Source organism: Pantherophis guttatus, chromosome 3, assembly GCF_059756535.1.
Source record: "Pantherophis guttatus breed Tessera chromosome 3, ASM5975653v1, whole genome shotgun sequence".
Classification (NCBI taxonomy): domain Eukaryota; kingdom Metazoa; phylum Chordata; class Lepidosauria; order Squamata; family Colubridae; genus Pantherophis; species Pantherophis guttatus.
The window spans coordinates 30459951-30482646 of record NC_142065.1 but is presented as its reverse complement, the minus strand read 5'-3'; the positions used below and the strand labels follow the sequence as shown (position 1 = coordinate 30482646).

Sequence of the window (22696 nt, the reverse complement as noted above, 5' to 3'; positions counted from 1 at the left end):
TTCTACTAAGAATTCAGAGAACTTAAAGAGTACAATACAGCCGATGGCATAATAGACAAAATGAAATCCTTATTCTCCAAATAACTGGAAAATTATGCTGGATGTTAACTGGACAATTAAAGAAAAAAAGTAGAAAGGCATAGACGTGACATCAATCTCTTTTCATCCCTTGTTACAAAATAACTTCTAGGTATTGCACAGAATTTGTAAAGGATGGTGGCTTACCAGCACATTTTGTCCTTGTTGTGAGAGGAGGCCCAGGGGGTCCAGTTCCCCCTTCTCCAGGACGGGTAAGAAGGACTCTGATCTCATATTCCACATCAGGGTCTAGATGCCATAACTTGTAATTGGGAGAATCCACAATGTGGGTTTCGGCCCAATTCCCATTGGTTGTACGGTATTCTACCTCTTTCAGGATGATGGGCCCATCACCGATGATGGAGTTGGCATTTGGTTTGATCCATAGGTACGTGGCTCCAACTGCTAGAAGTTCTGGAGGAGCAATAGGAGTGGGTGGTTCTGAAAGAAGTAACAACAAGAAGAGATCTATAAAAAACTCTGAGGTGGGTTTTTGTTTGTTTGTTTGTTTGCTCACTCTGTTTGAAAAGGTATTGTGCAATGTAATAGGTTATTTTCAAGCATTACCTAGAGGAAAGAAAAGGAGAAATAGAAATAATTTATTTATTAAACTACTCATCCAGACTTTAGCACTGGAACAAATTGTTTTATTTTCAAGAAATTGTTTATGTAGAAGAAGCAACTCCTTTGATAAATCATACCTCTCAAATAATCATGTTTGAAATAATTTTGTAGTCGTGTTCAGGTGACCTACCCAGTACAAAGAATAAAATTGCAGGGACTTCATTAACTTTCAGGATAAATTCTGAACTGAACTTGCATGCACACAAATTCTCTACCAGTATTTTTCCATCTGGCAATCTTCAGATGTATTGCGACTTTAATTTCTGAAACCTCTAGTGGTGCTCATACTGATTATACTGTATATTCTGGGAGTTGCAGTCCTAACAAATCTGAAAAAACCAAGTTGGGAAAAGCTGCTGTTTTCAACAGGCTCTGCCAAAATAGTCAAAAGAATCCTACAAATCCATAATTTCACTAATAAGTAATCCCTGTTTATAAATAATTATGAATGCATATAAACTGAGGACCAATTTGTGTGATAGATATACTTTATAAAGATATAAATATATACTTTATGAGTACATTTACATTTTCACTCTATTCTTTTCACTTTACTCTTTTTACAATCATATTGGTATTAAACCTTTAATCATGTCACAATTATTAAGTCACCTAATGCCAAAGAAACATATTGTCCATGTAAATATATAATTATCATGCTTAGCACCTTTTCTGGCAAATTTCTCCATTCCTGGAAGATGGAATTATTTTTTGTAGATAAATGAGAATGCTGCTAAAAGTGAAGGGGCATAGGAAAACTAGGGGTAGACATAATATTCCAAGAGTAGACACACAAAACATTTACATTCAGTCTGAGTTCCTGCACAAACATAGGGATCTTTTATCCTTTGTCCCAACTGAATCATCATCAACATGCCTCAAACTTGCATTGTCCCAAACCAGATCCATGAATATTAATAAACGATTCTCCTTCTGGCAATGTAAACTGTAATTGCGTAGAGCTTAATATGAACTGGGGCCACAGCATGTAATAAATATTAAAGACTTCTTACATTCCCCTCATATTCCCAGATCCTAGTCTAAATCTGGTCCCTGAAACAAAAGTTCTCAATAAAATGAAATTAGCAGAAAAATGCTGTACAGGAAGCAGCAATACGTACACAATAATCCATGTCTATGTCCATTAGAAAAGATGTACATACCTTATAGGTCTTATTCTGTTAACTCTGGGATCTAATGACTAAGAACTTGTCCTTAACTCACAGATTAATTATCTTATGGATCACAGTGAGGGTTCAAACGGAAGCAATCTGTGGGGCAATCTGAATACAAAGGGGGGTTATTTTCAGTGTTTGTGGAGATGCTTATCACACTTGTCAGGACATCCTTAAATCAAACAAGCCTTTCTGTGATTACAAGATCAAGAAAAGTTGTAGCTTCCTTCAGGAGCAACTGACAGGTTTGACGAACATGCCTACCTAGGGCTCTAAATCACATTTATCCTCTCAAAACTGCATCACCATACAGCTGCTATTATTTATTCAGCATATTGGTGAAAACTACTGCTTCCCTTGAAATAAAGGGAAATTATTTTTAAGAGAAACTGCTGTGATAGAAGGAAGAACATCGATTTTAAGATTTTTTAAAAAGTTTTAAAAAGTTTTTTGGGGGGATTTTTTAGTATTTGGAGAGCCAGGATTATTTGTGGCCTTTAGATAATTTTGAGGAAAATATATACATATAAGGTGACTCTATAAAGGCACTTAGTAAGGTGACTATGTCTCCTATGATAGAGATGACACTGACCTCTTTTGTTTTAAATGTGATCCTTCCAATTAGAATAACTGCATCACTCGGTGGAATTAGCATTTTAAAAAGGTCTGATGAGACCATTTTACTGAATTATTTATGCCTGGTTTACTAAAGCCACAGTAAGTAGAAAAGCAAGAGGTTCATATGTATATGTGTTAGGTAAAAGCATATATTAACAAATTAAAACACCCAGAGAACATGGATAAACTAAGTATTCTGACTGAATGTGGTTAGCCACACAGAGTTAAAAGAAACACTCACAGAAACTAAAGCATGAAATTGATAATAATGATAAAAGTCCTACACTTGTAAAATAACTGAAATATGTTTATTTTTATTCTACCAGAATAAAACAAAAAATAAAATCATAAAATAATTATTTCTGCTGCTTATATTCTTCTATTTTAAAATTTAAAATAGAAAAACCTGTTTTTTTTCTCTCAATTTCTCTTAAATATTAATTTGCTTTTCATAACTTGTGGCTATACATACCCTGTGCATTTAGTACACTGATCTAGATAAATGAGAGCAATTGAAAGAAATCAATTATTTCAATGTGCTGTATAAACCCAATTCTCAAGCACAAATTCTTCAGTGGCTCTGTCAAATAAATTATCACACCAGCATTTGTAACTATACTACATTGTTATGACATGCTTGATAAAATAAGAATTTGCAGTGTTATGCCTCACATCTACCAAAATCACATTTCTTTCATATTTCTGAACAAGTTTGATTTCAAGAACCTTAATAAAATATGTACAGGAAATAAATACTCCACCCTCATTTCATGAATACATCCAGATATAAACTTATGCTCTACTAAATTCTAAGCCATGGTTTGTTTTGTTTTCATTCCTGTTGAAATTTCCAACTTCACTTTTTCTTCCATAGCCTAGATGAAAGGCCACAGAAAGTTTATTAAAAAGTTGGTGAAATGCAGAGAAATGGGGGAAAAACAACAAAGCTTAGCTCAGGGGTCTGCAACCTTAAACACTCAAAGAGACATTTGGACCGTTTCCCATAGAAAAGAAAACACTGGGAGCCACAAAACCCTTCCTGTGCCTGACTATTTCTTGAGCAGCCACAAAACTAGCATATGTAATTGAATTAAACATTCTGTTTTCTTCTGAAATGTAACTTTTCTTGGATTTATCCATGGTTGGCCTAACAGGGGTTGAATAGCTCAATGAATCACATGCTGGCGGGTGTCGCACATTGGCAGTTGTGATACATTTTCAGTGACAGGGAGCCACAGCAGAGGGGTGAAAGAGCCACATGCAGTTCCAGAATTCCAGGTTGCTGACCCCTGGCTTAGCTGTATGGTGACAATGGCTACAAAAACCTTACATAACTTACCTAACCTGTTAGTCCTGATGAAGGCTACAGAATCCTTCATTTACCTCCTAGATTAGAACCATTTTTTTTAGTTGATTATGGCTTCCTAGGAGATGATATGCAATTGGATTCTGACAATGATGAATTTTTCTTTGACAGATTATTGTTCCCATCTACATTTAAGCAGGCAATGATTTGCTTCCTTTCCAAGAAACCATCGGTAGATTTGACTGTCCTGGGCTATTTGTGTCCTATTTTCAACCTTCTCTTTTTAAAAGGAAGGTTTATAGGTGCCATTTTCTTTCTGTTTTCGGAGCTGGGTACAGGACAGAAATGGCATGATCACTTGTAATTGTGGATGTTCTCTGGTGGAAAAATAATGGCTGCTACATCTCTCCTGGTTCTCCTTGATTTCTTAATGTCTTTCAATAGCATTGATCATGAAATAATTTGGGTTTTAGAAGTGGGTGACACTATATTAAACTAGTTCCCATTCTTCTCTTCAGGGCTGGTTCCAGTCAGTGTTGATTTAGGGGAGTGGGAGGTCTATCCCACAGTCCCTGATTTGTTGCATGCCTCAGGGCTCAACGTTGTCCTCATTAGTGTCACCTACATGAAGCCATTGGGTGAGGTCATCTGACAACACATGCTGTGTGCTGATAATACTCAGTTTTACATCTCTACCCTGGGTCAACCAAATGATGTTGTGGAGGCTCCATCTCAGTGTTTGGATGCTGTGGGGAAGATGGGAAGAACAGGTTGCAAGTCAGCCCTAATAAGATTAATTGACTTTGGGTTTTAGGACCAGGTTCCAGGTCCTTCATGTCTTGATTTGGGTGGTATTGCACTACCCCAAACAAAATGAATGATCTGGAGGTCATGGCTCCTGTTCAAGGAACAGGTGGCAGCTATGGGCAGGAGGGCTTTTTTACAATGAAAATAGCTGCCACCTATTTTTCATGTATGCAGCTAGACTGAGAGGCTTTGCTCACAGACCCTTATACTTAGTCATATGCAGGTGAATTATTGCAATATGCTATACTAAGGGCTGCCCATGAAAAGCATCTGGAAGCTATAGTTAGTTCAAAATGCAGCAGTGCAAGCAGTAATGAGTACTTTTCACTAAACATATACTTCTGTATTGACTACCAATATGCTTTCAGGTGCTTTCAGGTGCAATTCTTGTGACCACCTATAAAGACCTTCATGGTAGGGGGCTGGGTTATTTGATCATCTCTCCCGAATGACTTCTACCTGTCCTGTTAGATCCAACAGGAGAGATATGGCATGGATAATATCATTAAAGGAATGCCATCTTGCAGGACTTGGGAAACAAACTCTTTGTGTTGCAATGCCTGTCCTTTGGAATCTCCCTTCAGAGACTAGACCTTGCCTAACCCTGAAGAAAAGGCTGTGTGCTCAGGAATGTGATTGGATTAAGAGCCGTGGTGGTGCAGTAGTTAGACTGCAGTACTGCAGGCTACCTCTTCTGACTGCCAGCTGCCTGCAATTTGGCAGTTTGAATCTCACCAGGCTCAAGGTTGACTTAGTCTTCCATCCTTCTGAGGTCAGTAAAATGAGGACCCAGATTGTTGGGGGCAATATGCTGACTCTGTAAACCACTTCGAGAGGGCTGTAAAGCACTGTGAAGCAGTATATAAATCTAAATGCTATTGCTAAATGCTATTGTTAGTTACAGCCCGTAAGAAGGTTATGTTAATTGTTGTTGACTGGCTTTTACCTTGACTGCCAGTCATGTATTTTATGTTTATTTTTTCAAGTGTTGTGCCATAGATGATCATTTAAATAAAATAAATAAATAAAAATCCTTCATCTTGCATTAAGCATATTCAGAATACTTGTCTCTTCCAAGAAAATGAATTTTAAATATAATTTCCAGTATTATTATATTATTTTCTAAAATTTTAATTTAATATTAAACAGTTTAATTAGACATTAAATTAAATAGGTTAGGCCACCAAAATAAAATAATTCCTAATAAAACCCTTTACTTTAGAAATCCATTGTAAATTTGCCAAATTGGTATTTGAATTATTATGAGCATTCAGGTACATTGGTGTAATAATTAAATCTATCTCTCTATATCTCTGTCTCTCTATTTCTCTGTCTCTGTTTCTGTCTCGCTGTCTCTCTGTCTTGCTGTCTCTCTATCTCTCTGTCTCTCTGTCTATCCAGCTACCCAAGTAGCTACCCAAGAAAGGGATTCTAGACAACATAATAGAAAACTTGCAAAAGTGTGTGTTTTGCTTATTCCTTTCATTGGAAACAGCTACAGTGCTATCATTAGAAATGAATAGGGTACAACAAAAGGCAAAGTAATATATATTGGCACAAGAAAGTGCACTGCAGTTCCAAGTCTACTATCAGTAATTTCAAAATTGGGAAGCAATTTAGAAAAGTAATATTCAGCATTCAGCCTAGCTCATGTATTTTAGCCAATGCTGATCGTGTCTGTATTTTTTTTTCTTACCTTCATTTTTATTTGATGGAAAAGAAATAGATTTTAGGAGGTTTGTATTAAATTTAAAAAAGAAAAATAGTGAAATTTACAGGGATGCACTGAACAGTGTGCAAGGGAAGATAAAACTGCTTCATAGATACCATACATCTTGTAAAACTCCACTTTGCATTTCAAAAAGAAATAAGTCAAAGTAGTCTAATCCATATTAGGGTGAAGGAGTATACTAATCCTTCTCATCAAATTTCTTCTTCAGAAGAAAGATTTTTTCCCCAACAAGTTTGTTTTCCAATTTCCATTAATATATTTTATTCATTCTGTCATTTAGGAAATTATTCTGCATTTCTCCCATATCAATTCTCATAAATCTGATGAAAAATAAACTCACAAACTCTCAGGTCTGTGGTCTTCCACATGCAAAATGGCCAAGCGATATGATTCATTGTACATTCAACCTCTACAGCAGTTTGTAGAGTTTCTGGAGTCCTATAGTTTAAGTCTCAGGGCAAGAAATTAAAAGGGGGGGGGAGTGGGGGATTTCAGAAATTGTTGGAGTACCATTCCCTCCATTGGAAGAAACCTTTATTCATTTTTTGCTGCTTTGTCATAAATTGACGAAGAAGTTTGAAAGCCTTTTTCTTTTCTTGTACTGAGTTCTAAGCAAATTTGTCTAGTGGAAGTTTTCCAGGTAGAAAAAGCTGGGAATTATACAAAAGCACATTGAAAAGAATACAGGTAATCTCACTTAGTGACTGCCTTGTTGTGACTGCTTCAGGCAGTTCAAATTTGAACTGAAATATAATTTCATAATTTGAATTATGGCAGTGCTTAAAAAAACCAACTTAGAAACCATTCCTCAAATTCATGACTTTTACAGCATCTCTGCTCTTATTTTCACTTGCTTGTTTACCCCATAACAAATTGTTCCCAAAGAGAAAGATGTCCAGTTTAACTGAAACACAGTAAGGATGAAGTAAAATTGTAAGCACAATTGCAGCTAATTGAGTTTCATTTAATAACCCCTTCACTTAATGACTTCGTTTCTTGTGGCTGCTAAACAAGGACTCCCTGTGACAGGAAGAATGCCATCTACTATTTCACAGCAACACATAGTTAATTTGATGCCATTAAGCCAGATTCAGCTCTGTGATGACATGGACAAATGTTCATTATCTCAACCTGTCCAGTTAGTTTTCCAAAGAAATTTCAGTATCCTCTTTGATCCCATATATCCAATTTATTTAATGTCTACTCCTCTGCTTTTCTCATCACTGATAAATATTATTTTTCCTAATTCATCATCTGATAACCTCACATGTCCAACTTCTGTGAGTTTCTGCCAGTCACTTCAAGGGTGCAGTCAGTCTTTGTTCGGTCTACTGTAATACAGTAGACACAAATCTTCAACCAAAATAATCTGATATCAAATTTTAAAGTCATGTGTTAAGAAAGTAAAATACATCAACAAATAATAAAGCTACTTAATATGGTATTAATTTTACCATTAAATTGTTCATGATTTCAACAATATTTCATCTTAGAGTGTTATGATATCTATAACACTATTTTATCATATTTCCAGACAACTGAAATTAATTTCAATTATGAATGGAAATGTAATAATGAAACAGATATATGCTTGATAGGGAAAGTTGTGGAGAAGATAGTCTCATTGCAGCTTCAAAACACAATGGATGAAACAAACTATCTGGACCCCTTCCAACTGGAATTCAGCCAGGATATGGAACAGTTGGCATTGATCACACTCTTGGATATCCTCTGGAAGGAACAGGATGGGATATTGCACCCATTGTTCCTCTTCTAGATCTTTTAGTGACTTTCAATACCATTGATCATGGTATCTTTCTGGACCAGCTCTGGGGATTGAGGGTAGATGATACAGTGTTGTTTTGATTCTCCTCCTTACTCTGGTTCCAATCATCAATGATGAGGCAGAGAAGTCCAGAGAAGGCACCTCACTGTGTCTGTGAGGTGCCACAAGGTTTAGTTCTCTCCTCTCTTTACATGACGCCCCTGAATTAGGTTATCTAGTGGTTTGGATTGAGTATGCTGTATTCATCAGAATGTTGAAAATACCCAGCTTTATATCTCCATCCCAAACTGCCTGATTGTGCCATGAATATTCTGTCCCACTGGAGGCCAGGATGAGATGCAACAGGCTTTGGCTCAAGTCAAAGTCAAGACTGAGTAGTTTTAGGTATTTGGACCTTCCGGTGCCAGGGATTTTCCACCTTGGTTTCTGGATAGGCAGAGTTGCTTCCAACAGACCCAAACTGCACAAACTGAGGATAACCCTGATTCTAGGCTCATGCTCCAAGAGTTGTGATATCACAATGGACTGTAATAAAGCAAAAAGCTCAAATACTACTGTTATCCAGAAAATCAGCTTCAATCCTCACTGTAATAAAATATATTAATAGAAGACACAAACTATCCTGAAGGAAGCTATTTTAAAAATCTGAAATATGACCTTATAACATCATTGTATAGAAATTAATAACTTGATATGAACATTAATTTTCCTTGAAGAGAATTTGCAGATTAAAATATGGGTTACTGATATGGTCTCAAAGGACATTTCTTATGTCCTTGAAAGCTAGCTGGAATAAACAATTTACTAAGATAAACTGAACTGGTAAAATAGCAAGCAGATATATTTTATATTCCTAAGAGTTACTGATTATTTAGAACACTGCATTCAGTTTCTAAAAAGGTAGAAAAATCTTCTAAGATGGGGTGTCAAACTGGCAGCCTGTGGGCTGGAGCACAGGTCACACCAGCTCTGCAAAGTCAAAATACATGTTTGATACCCATGTTCTAAGATATTTAATATCCTAGTACCTAGTCAACAAAAGATGTGACTTAAAAAATCCCAGGAAGAAATCTCAAATGTGAAGAACATATTGTTCTCTATTTAACCCAGCTCCTCTTTTCTAGTGACAAAACTTTCACTATCCCAAACAATGGATGTGTATGATTTCCTTTCCTTAGGTTTCTCCTTCATTAATCTGTTTTACTGCACTGCAGTCCAGAGTGTTTTGTGAGTGTTGCTGTGTAGAAACAAAATTACAACATTTCCCTGATCACAAATTCATCCTCAGATAAGCTGGACCACCATGACAAGGTAATCAACACAGGAAATTCCACTTCTAAGAAGTGATAAGAAAGAAGAAGAATCCACCACTCCTAACCCTAGGCTGTGTAACTCTGACTTAGAAATGAATGCTTAACTAGAAATGCTGCCTCCTCATGTGACAAATTAGAGATTACTAGTGCTGGCAGTCACAGCCAGCTGTGCTTAGACAGAAGCTGAGAACTTCCTGTGTTTAAGCTCTTTTCACAAAGCTTTTTTTTTTTAAGTTTAATCTTAGACTCTAAATGCTATCTTGCTTCATGATTACTAGTAATCCAAAATGACCAAGGATCTAGCACTTTTGTCAAAAGGACAAAAGCAGCATCACAATTCCATCCTTTCATGTATGCATGTGATGTCAAGATGCATGTATAAAATGTGTGAAATTTGCATCACATAAATAATGCTTTTGTACTTTACTTATTCTTTGATCCCTTTCTGTGGATACTGCTGGTGGGAAGGTTGCCATTATTATCATCCTGGGCTCTACACTTTTGCCTTTAACTTTAAAAAACTACATGTATGTATTTTTTTTAAAAAAAAAACATTTATATGGGTTACCCAACTTAGACAATGTCTCTGGTGGTATTCATAACTGTTAAGCAAAAATACAAAATAATAATAATACATAATGCAAAAACAAACTAAAACAAGTAAACACTCATTGGGATTAAAATACTATATCTCACCAACTGTGAAATCTACTAATCCTGAATCAAGCACCTGAGGAAAGAGCCTTCCTATTGGATTGTGAAGTAGGAGTACATATCCTTGGGAGAAGGTGGTTCCACAACCTAATCCTATGTCACACAAGGCTTCAAAAGATGATAACAAGAATTTTGATTTGCACCCAGAAATGTATGCTAAACTCACAGTATAGAAATGTTATATGTGAATAATGAAATTTACACATGCCTTTGGACCAACTGAGCTTCCAAACTTCCAAATATACTTCAAGGGCAGCTACAGGAAGGATTGGGTCTCCTTGATTAAGGCCATTGGTCAACACCCAAAAGACACAATAAGAACTCAGAAACAGGCAGGTTTCCCTACTCTTATCACTACAAGGTAAATCCTAATGAAAACTTTTACTTGTGCACAGCTGATGGTTGGTCTGTTTTTTTCCTAGTGATAATCAAGGCATTTCTTCTATCAGGTAATCTTCAGGAGATCTTCTATAAACAAGGGATGCAACCAGGATCTGTGCACAGTGAGAGACTGCATAGGTATGATCCAATCTAAAATGATTGTGGCCTCATTCCAAGGAGCAACCAAGGCCTCAAGGACTACCCCAAGGTTCCTTTGAAACCCAATTGAATCCTGGATGGACCAATTAAAGGTTCATCATCACTATGGAGGGATATGGTGCTATGGTAAACTCTAGGGTCATTACGGAGTGACAAGGAACTGAAGTAATATCCCCTATTCTAGAACATGTTGCACATAATTAATTTAGCCTGAGGCAGCTGAATTAATAATTCTGATGAATTAATTATGCTGAATTAAAAAAAAATAATGTATTCTAAATGGTTCCAACATGTTTGGTGTGGAAACCTGAGGAAGACTTAACTTTTTGCTCTCATATTATAATTAATGTATGAATTATATATTAAATAAATCATATATTGTACTCAAAATAATATACATTTTATAAGACAAAACTTGTTTCCAAATCTGATAATTCAGCCCTGATAACTTTGGTCTGTAATGGAAAAAATGAACAAGGAAACATTCAGAAGAGATTTTGATAATGTGCTATCCATTCATGTCCTCAAAAAATGGCTATTATGGTGTCATCACAGCACTGCAAGTGTATACATTTGCTCCATCCCTAATAAATATTTACCAGTAATATCCCAGAACAATAAAATGCATAGTACAGTCCATCATCTACAACTGGAGAATAAATACTTGGATTTTGCCTCAGCCATTTCTACCATGACCAGAACTGAAACTGGAATGAAGGACCAATTTTATAACAGTTATAAATCTCTCCCTCCCTCTGTCTCTCCCTCCCTCCCTCCCTCCCTCCCTCCCTCCCTCCCCCCCCCTCTCTCTCTCTGTGTGTGTGTGTGTGTGTGTGTGTGTGTGTGTGTGTGTAACTTTGCATGTGTGCATATGCACATATTTGTAATGTACAGTTCTACAATGTCACTGGAAGACGAAAACATTCTTGCATATGGATGGCCTCGAGGAAAAGATTAGCTTCTTCTTACTTTGAACTATGCTTTACTGCTGACAATTGTAATATCCACATTCCTCAAAACTGAAAACATTTGTACAGATGCTGTATGTTTTATCGCTAAAAAAAATAAAGTTTCTTGCATTTAACATTCAGTTTCATAAAAATGTGTGGATACAGTATATGAAAAAAGGCAAATGGGGTTGGATGGCGGGGGGAGAGTTTCACTGAGAACAAAACTCCAGCTTGAAAAATTACCCCTGACTTCTGTCCCCCATTATATAGTACGTATTTAATAAAAGTAATCAAGGAGGATTTTGTTCTTTTTGCATTGAGACAAAGTGATTCTATTTCTCTGGCCATTTATTGTGTGAATAAGCCCTAAAGAAGTAATGGTAAATATTATTCAAACAGTTTCTGCCAAAGGCTTCTCAATAACGTTAGGGTGAATAACAAGATAAAAGCAGCAATAACACAAGATGGACTTCTTCCATTTAGGTTTGAAATGTCAAGGAGCTTTTTCTCAGGGGAAGTGGGAACATTGGAGTCTTCTAGTTATTTGTATCAGAGGGAAGAAAATGTCACCACTCTTTCACTTGCTGCTTTATCAGTTTGGTTTTATGACTATTACCTGCCATTAATGTTTCACATTCTCATCTGAGCATTCAATTTAATTTATTGTCCCTAGACTTTATCGGTTATTGGCTTTTCTTGAAACACTTTAATAATCAGTAGCCTGAATTCACTGAATTATGGTATTTATGTTCCCCATTCCAACAAGACATTTCTGTGGGCATGCACTGTAAACACGGTGTTGCTAGCTATCTCCTTGAGCTTCCAATTCTTTTATTTTATTTTAGACATTAAAAGGCTCAGAAATTTTTATTACAAGTTTCCAGGGGAGAATTAATTCAATATAAAAACTAGAAAAGGGCTGGAAAACATCTTATTTCAGATCAAGATTCACAGTTGTGTGTGCTTGGAAGTCACACATTGCATATACCGAAAATGAATCAGGCAAATAGAGATTAACTATTTAAACAAGTATCAGGCTGACATTCCTTTCAAACAAGGATAGAGCAAATGACAATCTTAATAAAAATGTGTATAAAGAGGAAATGAATCTAAAGACCCTGCCTAAATTGTTTTGCTCAACGTATGAGAAGCATATATACTTTTGAAAGAGTCAACAGCGCTGTATATTGTATTACAAATTAAATTGTGATGTAACTTGTTTAGTTTGGGCTTCAACTATTGTATGAATCCAGCCATTGGATTTACCAGGATTGGTAAATCATGACTGTGCTGTGCTGTAAGAGTCCAATGGTTACGTGATTAAGACTATATGAAGCTTTAAATTGTGACTAATCTCCCTAGTTCAAGTCATTGAGTAAACCAGTTGACTTCCCACCACTTTGAAGAGATTACTTCTGCAAACTTGCTTAAGCAGAAGGCCTGTGAGAGTGCTACTCCCTGTCTGTTTGCTTTCCCCTCATCTAGAATTAATGTTTAGGCAGGTTTGTTTAGAGAGAAAGCAGCGGAAAAGATATTCAGCTCTATTCTGCTGCTCATTCTTCATCTGATTTGCTCTTTCTTATGTGATGTGAGATAGTTTACTTACTGTACATAATAGTCTTGAAAAAACAATCCCAAATCATTGCTTACACAATAGTTTTAAGACACTGTCTTCAAATGGGAAAATTGGAACTTCTTAAATCACAGGTGCCTGAACGCTTAAATATTTTTAAGGATTATTATCAATGGACTCATAATTCAGAAGACTCCAACATCATTTAAACTTTTCCTGTCTCCCACTCAGCTGTCCTTTTCACAATCTTCTTTTGATACATAAAATTCAAGGAAAAACATTCATTAGCATGTCCTGTTCTGTATCTCTGCTTATTGCTGCTCTAATAAGAAAGATTTACCTTTCTTACAGAGTAGAAGGTTAAAAGTAGAAAACAGAGATCAATGAGAAGGTGAATTATCAAGCCATTCTATTTCATGATAGTTTCATAGCTTTCTCCCTTCCTTTTTTTCCCTTTTGGTGTTTTACAGCATATTATATCCAAATCTCTGTGAGATGCTCTCATTCATTGATTTAAAAAAAAAAAAACCACAGTATTAAGTAGAATTGTTTCTCATTCCTAGCGTAAATTCAGTGAATTAAATAAAAGTTGTAGAAGTCATCAGGGATATTGCAAAAGCTGAAATAAAATGCTCCTTTTTAAGGCACATTTTAAGGAGTAGAAAACACCACCTTGTAAGTGTTGATAACACCAATATTTACAACATTATTCTTATCAAGAGATAGGAGTAAAAAGAACAATGATTTCATCCACTTCTCTAATATGAACTTGATTCATTAAATTGAGGGAGGAAAGTTTTTGTAAAATGGTCTTTTTCTGAACCACACTGACAGTGCTATGATTAGATATAAACTTGTGTGTCTGCTTGTGAGTAGAAACAACATTTAGTTTTGGTTTGTTCTACATGGAAGGCAAACTTTTTAAAGAAAAAAAAACAGCTCTAATATTTTAGGAGTAAAAAAAAAAAAACACCACTTCCCAGAAGTGTTTATGGAGCTTTTGTATTTTCAACAATCCTGAAGGAAAATGCTACCTTACCTTCTCAGTCATTTCATCCAGTTTCAATATTTAATATTGAGGGACCAACTTTAGAAAATTATTGGGATAAGGGGAGGAATTGTGGAAAGTAGAGGTTGGTGTTAAAGGAGGGTGTGTTTTGTTTCAACAAAAGTTTTCTATAGCTTCTTTACCATTAAAACACTTCAACATTTTTTGGGGTCTGTTTTAGAAAGAAAGTGGCAGTGTTTCACAAAGACCTGTCATTTTGACAAATGGCATGCCTACTCGATCAGTATAGCTATTTTATAGCAAAGATGACAAAGAAAAAGAATGGAGAGAAAAAAGATAAGGAAATCTAACAAGTGAAAGATGTCACACATAGAGAGAACTACACAAACACACACATGCAAACACATACACACAAATACAAACATGTAGTATTTCTAGACAATTATGAAACAATAGCATTTGTTATATTTTGTTTCACATTTCTGACTCCTCTTTCCTACACACAAACATATAAAATACAAGTCTCTTCTAACTGCTGCACAATAAACCATATATATGATAACAAAGATATCTCCAGTACTCAGGTATCATCAATAGTTTACAAGTAACAGTTATATTTACAAGTACGAGAAAATAAATAATTGGAGAATGTCAGGAATTTACATGGGGCTATGAATCTGAAGGTTTGGTCTTTAAGATATATTCAAGCCTTCTACGCAATGTTCATAAGACTAAGATTTTAAACACTTTAAGTAAGACTAATTCAACTATTTGAAGAATTAAATATTACACCCAGGCTTTTGGAAAAAGTGGTTAAATAAGCTCTATGTTGATGTGATTTTGCTTTGAGGGTTATTGCTAAATCATGAGTTTATGTTGGTTTGATTATTTTAACTTGTGAATGCTGCCCAGAATCACTGCGATGCGATGGGCAACTCTATGAATCATTAAACTTATTAAATACATTAGAAATATTGAATTGTACTTTGAATATCTGAAAGACATTAGGTTGATTACATGCAAAATTGTTCATATCCGTTCAGTTCTAAAATGGTATTTTTTGCTTTAATATTAATTAATCTGTCAATGTATCTATTATAAGATGATGGTTAATCAACTAATTGTTTTAAGCCAATTTATTAATGGCAATAAAGAATATTTCAAATGATTAATTCAATTAATTAATCAATGTGTTGGAAAATTAATACTTCAACAATCATTATTCACTTCGTTTTGACAGAATTGGCTGTTGCCATAATGGCAATATTGATCAATATAAATTATTATATGATCATCATTCTATTAATAAAATTAATAAGTTATATTATAAAAGCAGTATAAGCAAATACCATACATTAATTAGTACCATGTTTCCCCGAAAATAAGACCCTGTCTTTTTTTGAACCCTGAAATAAGCACTTGCCCTTAATGCCATGTGCTCAAAAGCCCGATTGGGGCTTATTATCAGGGGATGTCTTATTTGGGGGGAAACAGGGTATAATAGGATAAATTGAATGAATTGACCCAAAAATTATAATGATGTAATAAGCTTTATTTTTTAAAAAAGTAATGAAGGTAATGGCTGATAAACTTGTTCTGAATTGAAGCAAATAAATGAGTTTTTGAATTTAGGAATTAAATTTAATTAAATAATATCAGACAATTGATTTTTTTAATAAAAATGTAGAACTAATGGATAAAAAATTAAATGAAACATTAAAAAATAAAGTTTTACTCTTTCTTTTATTATAGGGAAGAAGGACAAATATTATAATTCAGCGCAAGAGACGATACCATGGTTATTAAAGAAGAAGTAGCAATTTGTGTAATTTTCTGGACAATTAAAATAATTTCGAAAGTATTTTTTTCTGAAGTGAAAAATAATAGATTTAGAAAATAAGATAATGGCTTGTAAAAACAAACAGATTATTTAGGGCAGTGAAGCAATAAACTGAAAATATGTAGAACATTGAAAGGTTATTTAGATACAAATATATTTCAGTTTCAGCCCTTTGCAGAAAACTGAAATGTACAGTATATCAAACAAATATTCTGTTTGCTTAGCTCTTCCTATTTTCCTTATCTTACTCTGATAACATTTTTGTCTAGATGCAGTTTTCAGATTCTTAAAAAAAAAATATCCTATGCCAGACATACCACTGCAGTCTAAACTGGAGAAAGTCAGATATAAAAGATTGTGGTGAAGTCATTTTTCTATAGCTATGTCATGTTTGATGATGAAAAAAAGGCATCCCATACCAGTATTAATGGTGATCTTCATATGCACTTCCAGATGATGGATCTGATTTTTTTTTTAAAAAAATGATATGTAACCCAAGCCAAAACAGCCTGTATCCTCACAGAATTGGATAGCTCTCTTTTACCTGCACAACTGATAAAATACACTGAAAGATGTTAACAACTCACATAAATAGAATAGAATAGAATATTCCTTATTGGCTGAGTGTGATTGGACACACAAGGAATTTGTTTCCGGTGCATAAGCTCTCAAGTGTACATGCAAACAACAAAGTGGTAAATCATAGATCATAAATCATAAGATACAATCATAAATCATAAGGTAAAAGCAACAAGTGATAAATCATAAGATACTTATAGGAGAAGTAAGTAAGAAGAGAAAGAGGAGAAGACGAGAAGGATAATAGCAATACGGCTCTACTACATGGGAAAATATTTTTAGGCATAACATAGTGCTGTGGGAATTAGGTGTTAAATGTAAGAATCATTGGAAAATATGGATCTCATAGGAAAAAAAGAGCTTCCCATTCTGCAGAAAAATATATATTTCCTACACTGGAACATAGCAAAAGCAATAGCACTTAGACTTATATACGGCTTCACAGTGCTTTTCAGCCCTCTCTAAGTGGTTTACAGAGTCAGCATATTGCCCCCAACAATATGCTGGGTCCTCATTTTACCCACCTCGGAAGGATGGAAGGCTGAGTCAACCTTGAGCCTGGTGAGATTCGATCTACCTAACTGCTGGCAGCCGGTGATCAGCAGAAGTAGCCTGCAGTACTGCACTCTAACCACTGCGCCACTTCAGCTCTAACATGCTGAATGTCTGCCTAGCTAACATGATTATCATTCTAGGAGAAAAAAAATAAATTATCAGATTGTGCAACGAGCAAGAAGGCTTCCCCGTATTTTAATTTGACTTTGAGAAGAATTCTGAAGCTTTAACAGTTCACCAATAGTTTGGGAGAAGCTTTTGAAACCCTCTAAAGTTCCTATCTGAGCTTGGCATAACAATTTAGCCAGCATTTTTATCTGGAATAGAATTGGTCTTTTATTAATTAAGAATTACAGGAGTATTTATTTATTTCTACCTTTATTATTTTTATAAAGAACTCGTGACAAATATGCCTAATACTATTGGAAGAAACATTTGTATTTCAAGGTTGAACTGTGGATCCTTGGTGCTATTTGAGCTTGGGTTTGTTTTTGGTTTTGTTTTGTTTTGTTTGCAGTCATTTCATTATCAAACTAGATAACATCATCATTTCTAGAAGGGTGTGATAGCTATCTAGAATAATATTATATAATAATAGAAACAGTTATGAAAAACTAACTAACACTACCCCTGATTATTCTTTTAATTCCATGGCTGAATACTTTACATAGGAGGACAGGATCAGGGGTGGGTTCTAAATTTTTTTACTACCAGTTCTGTGGGCGTGGCTTATTTTGTGGGCATGGCTTGATGGTCATGTGACAATTCTTTAGGATTTAGCAGAGGTACTGGTCTACCAGGCTTTTAACTGCTTGCAGAGCTGTACCAGTCTACCCATTTATTTTTGCAGGCACTGGTCTACTCATTTATTTTTGTAGGCAATGGTCTACCCATTTATTTTTGCAGGCACCAGTCTACTCATGTATTTTTGCAGGCACTGGTCTACCCATTTATTTTTGAGGCACCGGTCTACTCATTTGTTTTTGGAAGCACCGGTCTACCACCAAACTGCCTTTTACCACTGATCAGCTGTAGGGCGGCCCTTTGAAGCCCTGTGGAAAGAATTTAAACAGTTTTTTCCTTATAGCCCATCAGCTGGGACTCAGGAGGCAGCAATAGATTGGGGGTGGGGCCAAATAAAAGGTAAGAATAACGTGGGGGGGCAGAACCGGTTCGATGACATCATATTGTCACTGCTACCGGCTCGGCGGAACCAGGCGGAACCGGGAGGAATCCACCACTGGACAGGATTGATTCTCTAGAAAGTTGTTTAAGAAAACTACCATCTGGCATGAGTTATTTGTAGTAATTATCTGTTCTGGATCTATACTGGAGAAAGTCCTTTTGTGATGGCTGGTACAAAAATGTTATGGTGAATTTATCCATTGTATTCCATGGCCTTCACTGTACAGGATATCAAACGATTTGATTTTCTTCTTCATGCTTGTTCCTGGCTAGTACTTAAAGAGCTACAAGATTTTGTTGTGAAAGGCTAACATGGCCACTCCTTTGGTAACTTGTCTGCCATTTTGAAACATTTTGGTTAAGCGGTATTTTAGTAGAATAAATTGTGAATCTAGATTACTTTCTTAAATCTACAGGAATTCTTTTATTTTATTTCCTAACGATAAATAATATGATCAATTAAGAAATAATATTTTCCATCATATTATATTTGGTCATTTTGTTTACTTCCTATTGCTTCATCTCTTTCCTATCTTTCAACCAACTATACCACTTTTCCCATACTAAGTAAAAGTCATGTTCTTCCCTATTTTGTAATTCCTTTGTTAGTCTATCTAATTCCACACATTCCATAATTTTATTGATTACTTTATCTGGTGTTGGTATATCATTACTCTTCCAGTGTTGCACGTATAGTATTCGTGCTGCTGTTATCATATGCATAATTAAATATGTTGTTTCTTTTTTGTAGTATCCATTCACTATGCCTAGTAAGAAGCTTTCTGGTCTTAATTCTATCTTTTGGTGTGTTATTTCCTCTATTTGTATTTTGATCTTTTGCCAATATTGTTTCGCCATTGGGCAGGTCCACCACATATGGTAATAGGTGCCTTTGTGGTGGTTGCATTTCCAACATGTTGATGGCGTGACGGGGAACATTCTTGCCAATCTGGCTGATGGCAAGTGCCACCTATAAAACATTTTATAGAGATTTTCTTTATAGGATACAGACATTGTCAATTTATAATTTATTTTCCATAGTTTTTCCCATTTGTCTAATTGAATACTATAACCGAAATTTTTTGCCCAGGTTATCATATTTTCTTTCACTACCTCTTTTTCTAATTTATATCCTCGTAAGTAATTGTACATTTTTTTGATCAGTTTGTCCTGTGTCCCTTGCAAAATTTTATCTAATTCGGTTTGACCATTTTGGAATTCAAATTGAGCCGAATCTTTATTGTATCTTGATTTTATTTGTATATACAGCCACCAGTCAATGTCTGTACCCATCTCTTTTAGTTCTTGCCTCGTTCTTAGTTCCCCCTGATTGTTTAACAGATCTTTATAAATTTTTGTTTTGTTATAGTCCATGGCATTTGGATAGATCTGGGCTTCCATCGTTGACAACCACTCTGGGATTTTTTAATAATGTGCCTTTTTAATATTCTGCCATGTTTGGTATAATGCATGTCTGATTGTATGTCTCTGAAAATATTCATATATAATATAATATGATGGAAACAAAGAACAGACATAGGTCAACAAAGATCAATAGTAGATAGACAAAAGGGAATGACCAAATAAGGAAGAGTCAAAATACAAAGAGAAATGTATATTACAGTTGCGACAAACTGGACATGTATTGAAATGGATGTTTATATGTTTTTATGTTTTGTATGTTTCATTGTTCTGTTTAGTTTGTACATATAAATAAAAATTGGAAAAGAAAAAAAAAGAAATAATAATGATTTTTTTTGCAACAATGGAACATTTACCCTTAAAATAAGAATGGATTTGGTCTTTGATTTGGGGGTCAGATCTACTTCTGTAGATCTATTTACAGTGGCGGCACCACTTTGGGAGAACCGGTTGTTAACTTTCTGAGCAGTTTGGCAAATTGGTTGTTGGTAGAAATCATCAGGGCAGAGAACCGATTGTTAAATTACTCGAACCCCACCACTGTCTATTTATGTCTATCTTCTCCATTGTTCCCAATGGAAAGGATTTCTATTTGAAAATGAAGTATAAAGATATATGAATGTTTCAGTTATGACAGAAGACAACCAACTTCTGGATTCAGCACATGAGGCATAAAAGGAATAACAAGGAGCAAATATTGAGGCAAACACATGGAAGAATGCCATTTTCCAGACAACGAGAATCACAAGTCATGCTGTGTCTTGGTAGCTGCATAGTTAGTTTTGAAGCACAGCAAATGAACTTCACTCAGAAGAAAAAGATGATACAGTAATAATTAGAAGCTTCTACAGATCAAAAAAACTTTGCTGCAGCTATGAGGGGGAAACCATGTTGCTCATTTTTACTCCATACTGAGAGGCATGGAGGCTGCCATGACAAATAATTACAGGAAATGTTTTACTATCCTGATGTGCGTATCAAAGATGTGGCAAAAATCTATTCAGGAAACATCATGGACATAGACTATTATCCTATCCTGCTGATTCATACAGACACAAACAATATTGCCAGACACAGCTTTCAATTTATTACAACTTGACTACGAGGCTCTGGATGGGAAGATGGATAACAGATGGTGCTTTCATCACACTTCCTATTTAAAGCCTAGGAAGAAGTATATGAATACTGTAAGTGAATGATTAGCAATGGAGACAGATGTTGAGAGAAAAAGTTTTGATTCTGTGATGAAGGTCTTCAGGAAAGAAATTAGTTTTATTTCATAAACACTGAGGAAGTACATTTGGCAAGTTTTTCAAAAATCTGATAAAGAAGAACAGGTTGAACCATTTAAAAGAAGGCATGAGAGATGCATAATACTAAGTACCAGAAACAGCAAGAAAGAAATTGAGATAGGGCACAGTATGAGAAATAAACAAGCCAAACTTGATATTTTAAAATAAGATAATAAATCTAACTTATACAGGCATTATTGAAATATAGTGGGATAAAACTTATTACTGGACCAAAGTACTAAAGGATGTATTTATGTATGCATGTGTGATGTATGCATGTACATGTATATACACAATTAAAACTCTTGTGTCTGTAACAAGACACAACTGTTAGGTTTAACAACTAACAACTGTTAGGTGAAATGGTGCATCACAGAGCAACAATTTGTGAAACAAAGTACTTCAAATGGGCTAACTTGCAGAATGTATCCAAAATGTGGGTCTTGTGTAATTGAAATTTGACCAATTTGTAGTCACTTTAGTGCTGCCACACTGCCAGCCAAAGATTCAGTAGATTCGTTCTGCCCTGGTCCTGCAGAGGCTGCCCCACCAGAGGCTGCTGGAGGGCTGCCAGCCACAGTCAAGCTGGGCAGAAAATGGAAGTTGCTCCCTACTGCCTTTTTACCCTTGGTCATTCTGTTTCTCTGTTTAGATAAGGAAATATCTCAGATTACCATTACCCAATGAAGTGTCTAGTCATATAGTCAGAATAAAATAATTTTTAAAAATGCTTCTTGAGTTTGTACTGTCCAAGAATTTGGATTCCTGCTGAACATAGTCTCACAATCTGTTTATCACAGATAAACTATCTAGACAGCAGTAAATTAGGTGAAACTGGAGTAGAACAAGTGAAAAGGAAAGGTAAGGAGTGTGTAGAGGACCAGTTTGATTTAGTGCGTAAGGCACCAAGCTAGAATCTGAGAGACAGAAAGTTCAAGGCTTAGGCATGAAAGCTGACTGGGTAGGGGTGGTATTCACTTACCTTCGCTACCAGTTTGCAAATGTGAGCGTGTGCATGGTTGCTTTGCTCGCATGCACCACTTCTGCACATGCGCAGAGCCTCCCGTGCATGCGCAGAGGGTCAAAAATGAGATGTGATGATGTCCAGGTGGGTGGGTGGAGCCTCCTGCAAGTGCCACCACCGGTTCGCCGGAACTGGATAGAACCGGCTGAATACCACCGCTGTGACTGGGAGGCTTTGGACCAATCACTCTCTCTCAGATCACAACATCAGGCTTAGGCAATAGTTCGTTTAAAAATAAAAGGTAGACCCTGCACTTGCAGGAAAAACACTAGGAAGAAAATTAAAGGGAATGTGTACAGTGCATGAATCTAATTATGGACTATCAACTGAGAATTCCTTGATAAAAATATAAGATAGAAGAAGCAGTACTATAAGCACTGTAAGTTTCTACAATAGTTCATCTACTAGACAGAACATTTGATAATTTGGAACTAAGAAAACATAATTTGAAGTATATATCTGGTTAGTTTATTTTTGAAAGACCATTAGATAATTTATTTCTCAAATTTTAAAAAAGGAAAGATCCACATTAAACTTCAACAATCCAGGACAATTTTCATTTAATAATAGCAAT

At 35.5% G+C, this 22696-nt stretch overlaps 1 protein-coding gene across 8 annotated transcripts in view; it reads right to left on the bottom strand.

The window, feature by feature from the left end:
* The window catches only part of PTPRT (protein tyrosine phosphatase receptor type T), a 677232-nt gene that overhangs the window by 299164 nt on the left and 355372 nt on the right, over positions 1-22696 (bottom strand). For all 8 annotated transcript variants that reach the window (XM_034413956.3, XM_034413962.3, XM_034413960.3 and 5 more), the window contains exon 7: positions 226-519. In XM_034413956.3, coding sequence (XP_034269847.1) covers positions 226-519 — 294 coding nt within the window. The remainder of the gene's footprint in view (positions 1-225; positions 520-22696) is intronic.